Source organism: Pinus tabuliformis, chromosome 6, assembly GCF_031772625.1.
Source record: "Pinus tabuliformis cultivar Carrire ecotype Pingquan chromosome 6, CPIR1, whole genome shotgun sequence".
NCBI classification, from domain to species: Eukaryota; Viridiplantae; Streptophyta; class Pinopsida; order Pinales; family Pinaceae; genus Pinus; species Pinus tabuliformis.
Window position 1 is genome coordinate 5,115,332 of NC_142292.1, and position 4,816 is coordinate 5,120,147.

A 4,816-nucleotide genomic window follows, 5' to 3' on the forward strand; every position below is an offset into this window, starting at 1 on the left:
ATAACCCCTATCTTTACAATAATATCTTAAAATTTAATACTTTTCCTTATTTAAATTTCTACTATTTAAAAAAAAAAATCAACATTTTTGAAATTTGCAATGGACTTTAGCCCACGGTATATTAGATAGCCATCATTGATATGTTGTGGATGGGGCACAACATTTCAAGGGCGGCTGCTTGTTGAACCGATTCCAGCGTATCCAACGGATGCATCAATAATCTTTCTCCATTCAACAATTGCTGCGCAGTCTGCTCTGCTCCTCTTATCTGATCTCAAATGTCAAACAAGTGTAGCGCAATCTACCTCTATAAATGGACGACTGCTTTGAATGAATCTATTGCCAGTTTATCTTTGATTTCGAACAAGCTTGAGATCAGTGAAGTCATCATCATGGCCCTCTCCACACGAACGGGAAATCTTCTTCTTCTCTCAGCAGGTATGTGTGCAGGGACAGTAGGGTTCGAGTAATTACCTGCCATTCTTGTCTGAAGCAAATTTGGGGTCCTCTATTATACAAATGCTAACATGTTACATGGACTGTAGGTATTCTGCTTCTCACAGTAACGATGTTGGCTTCCGGTGCAGAAGGTGAAAATAAATTCAATTCATATCTGCAATTATTTGTTATCAAACTTTACATGTAATTGCTTGCTTTGGTTTCAATTTGTGATTTGTGGCGTGTGTGTAAATGTCTGTACAGCGTGTCCGCAATATTGCCTGGACGTGGCATACACGACTTGCACGGCCTCTGGTGACAAGCAATTAAAGGCGTACTGCAATTGTTGTTTTCTCAAAGGAGCGATGCCCAACGCTGGCAACTGCACTCTGCATCTGAGCGACGGCACCCAGCGGTCTTGTTCCTGATCCAGTTACCCAGAAATTCCATAGAAATATAAATAATGTGGATGTGTCCACAAAATCCGTGTAGCTGCTACCCAGATGTTATTAAATAAATGAGTCCAGTCCAAAAATTCCCTCGATGTGGAGTTTATTAGATACTGTGTTATTTATAAACCGATTTCATGTTGTGATTTAAATTTAAATCTAAAATGCATTAACCTATTATCAATTTATCAATGGGCAACTTCAAAATTTTCTATTTAAGATTTTTATCCATCAATATCATGGTTTACAGCAGACAAATTTACCTTCAAGATCTTCAAAAGTATACAATATATTTATTTAATTTTAAAATTTAAATTAATATAATTTTAGATGTATGAAGAAATTTAATTTAAGTTAAAAAAATAATAATTATGTCAATAAGCATGTTTATTTCAAAGGGTTTATTTCAAAGGGTTTCTATAATTTTAATTTACTTATTAGTAAGTAATTAGGAGTTGGATAGTAAATATTTAATCTCTTGCAAAATATGTTTGGAATATACATAGTAGTATTTTACCTCTAAGTTAGTTATATTATTTTAATTAATTTATCACAAATTAATTAATTAAAGAAAATGTTATATCAACATATGTAATATTAGGCATGTGGTATTGATAAGTCATGGTATTGGTCCATGGTATTCTAAAAAGAACTATTTACAAGTTAAGAATTTCCATGATAAAGTGGAAGTGAATCCTCAAGGTTAAGAATATTGTTAGATTTTTTTTAAACGTATATATGTTTAACTAATATATTAATTCTCATTAGAATTAATAATAAGAAAAATTAAAATAAAGTTATAATTTAGTTAACTTTTATGACTTTTTATTTTATTTTTAATCTAGGGTATATAAGAATTATAATAGAGTAAGAGTTTTGATGCTTATTATTATTATGGATTTATGCCTATCATCTTCTACGAGTCATTTAATTTATATGGCTACACTACTTATAGTAATACAGATGTGCCTTGTAGACTATTAATTTAATTTCCAATACAGGTTAGGAAAATCCTATGATTAGACCTCTACATATAAGGTCTCGCGTGGGAGTGCTACGAGATTGATACTGAGATCTTTTAGTGTGCTAACCGAAGGCCGGTCGACCTCATTTGATGCCACTAGTGCCCCTTCTGGTAGCACTATGGTGTTTGTTATTTGCGCACGCAACATCTGCTCTGTTGTCAAGGATCTGACTGTACCAACCTGAGGGGGGCGTACCTATAATTCCTGCAACTGCACTTTGAGGGCCCCCAACACAATCTGGTTCTCCTGCATGAAATCTTGGAGAGCCTCATTGGTGACATCATGTACTTCTTCGTTGATGTTGTGCAGATCACCCTCGGTTAGGGTGATCAGGTCAATGGACAATTTCGAGGTCTTGACTTTCTTCCACAACGCTAGTCGCTTGGCTGGGTGCTGGCATTTCAGCTGCGTTGACGTGGTTTGTGGGTCTGCACCTCCTTCTTCTGTTTCTGCTTCCTCTGCTTCCGGCCCCTGCGAAGGCATTGTTTGGCCCTCGCCCGTCGTCGCGGCTGCCTCCCATGCTGTTGCTACTGCTACGCCTTTTCCTGCTTAGCTACTTTCTATGTTGCGTCCCGCGCTGCCCGCACTTCTCCTGCCACTGCTTATTTTCTTCACTTTTCATCCAACTGTGAAATGCACCACTTGGCTTCTCGATTTATGCGATGTGCGGGGTGCGCCACTCTGGTGGCCATGCTCCAATATGCTGAAAATGACGTTGTCAATAGCTACGAAGGGTAGCTTTGTCCACTGTTTAGTCAGGTCCTTATGCACCCTGATATAGATGTTATGCATGCCTGCTTTAAGTTCTACAAAACCCTATAGATTGTTGTAAATAGTGGGTGAAAACCACAGCTTATGGTTGATCCCCATTCTGAGGTTCACTTCCATGAACACCGAGAAGATTTTTCTATTGCGTATCCACTTAGCATCCTTCATGGCCCAAAGCAAAGTGTACTTCCCTGCCTATGGTAGGTCCCTGTCAATTATGGGGAATTGACTATCCTTTGACAACTCCCCAACCACGAGCACTATGGATAGCAACAACCATGCATAATGGAACACTTTCCCTTGTTCCTAGGCTTCGCGGCAATCTTCTAAAAATTCCTTGCAGAGGAACTCAGACCAGTTAAACTGGACCCCCTCCGCGCACTGCTCATCCAGTGCTACCACTGGTGTGGGGACTTCATCTACGCGGCACTTGCGCATGACCTTTCCTGCTAGGATTTGGGTTGCTATGTGCACGACTTTCTCCTTGATGTTGGAGATGGCATAGCCCCTTTTTTCTTTTCCATCTTGTACTTTTTCTTCATGGCCTCTGCAATGGCCAAGTCACTACCCTTCCCTTCCGATATGTCTGCGGGGTCCTCTCCTTTGCATGGAAGCCGAGAGACGCGGTGAATTAGGTATGCTGTGATAGGGATGGGCTCCTCCAGCTACAAACACCCATCATGCACCAGGCAGAGTAGCTGCTTGATGACAAAAATGGTTATTGGTGCACGGTGGAAGTGCAACACCCAATGCAAATTTAGTAGTCCAGCCTTCTCCACTCCATGTAACCACTTTCGCGGCTCTATATCTGTAACCCCCACCGCAGTGTTCTGCTTATGCTTCATGAGGTTCCTTGTCTCCAAGTGAGAGAACTTCTACTGGTCAACGAGGTCCCAATCTTCAAATTTTAGGCTCGGCACGTGTCCCAGGTGCGTGCCTTCAAACATAATATTGTCTGGGAGGAGTGAGGTCTGGAGCGAGCTCTTGGTCTCGTCCAAGTCCTTGGGCACTTTCGCCTTCCCTTTTTGCGCGGGGACATAGGCGAGCAATTTTGTTGTAGAGCACGCAGGCTGAGTGTCCTCCTCCATGCCTTCATCCTCTTCCTTCATGATGATAATATCCTCTAGATCTTCTTCTTCCTCGTCCGTCTCTATGGTGACAACTTTCCCCTTCTCCTCCATTGACAGTTTGGTGTGCTATGGGTTCTGTGGGGACACACATATAGGGACCATAGCTTGTTTGTCCTTCTTGGGTCTTGGCATACGTGGTGGTTTCGAGATTTCTACCACAATCTCAGTGCCTTCTGGAACATCCCCCACAGTTAGGGCCTACGTGGCCTCCTCGGTGGTCGTTTCTGTTATGTCCATGACATCCTTAGCAGTTTCCATCGTACTCATCCGGAAATATAGCACTCGCGAACTCAGGGGCTCAATCAACGATCGACTCACAACACTCAGGTTTCTTCTCAATCGCTCAATTCGCAAATGACCAAGTGTTGTTTGTTAGGAAATCCTTTGTATTTTATAGTGCTTTTTGAATTTGAATTTGACTATTCCCCTCAATTCCGGTTCATTAATGATTTCTTGGCGGTAGATTTTCCAAAATCTTGCCCATAAATCGTGTCTTAAATTCCTTCCACCTGCTCCATTTGGCCTCAAGTCAAGCATCCCATCATGAATAGTGACTTCAACGGTCACTTTCTAGCCAATCGGCGCGGTAGCACAGCCCCCCTTGCGTGGTCGTGGACCTTGTGACTTTTGGTTTCTGTGCGCAAATCTAACCTCGCGCAGCTTCCAGGCAGAGTAGTTTATGGTCCCACGCTTCCTTTCAACTACTTGGAGCTCTAAGGCTGTCCTTCCTTTGGATAGTCAGGTGGTCGCACCACCCGTGAAAAGTTCCATCCTATCCTCCATCGTGGTTCCCAGAGAATCCCCACCTTTCATTGTTACGGTCAGCATCGTGCACTTCACCATTTGCAACACGCTACCCTGGTCACTATGCTTAGGAATATGCGGTCCATGCCAAGGCATCAAACTGATCAATTATTCACAGCGTTAGTGATCAAACATGTCAGCATGGTCATACGCACCTTGCCTTACCATCCTAGTTTTTTCAGCGATAAAATATTCCTTAATC

The 4,816-nt window shown here is 41.8% G+C and overlaps 1 protein-coding gene across 1 annotated transcript; it reads left to right on the forward strand.

The window, feature by feature from the left end:
• Positions 1-223: 223 nt before the first annotated feature.
• LOC149256924 (uncharacterized) lies at positions 224-1,075 on the forward strand. Its single transcript, XM_089368697.1, has 3 exons — positions 224-438; positions 546-590; positions 703-1,075. Exons 1-3 carry the CDS (start codon positions 279-281, stop codon positions 864-866), a joined length of 369 nt encoding a protein of 122 aa, XP_089224823.1. The 5' UTR covers positions 224-278; the 3' UTR covers positions 867-1,075.
• The last annotated feature ends 3,741 nt before the right edge of the window (positions 1,076-4,816 follow it).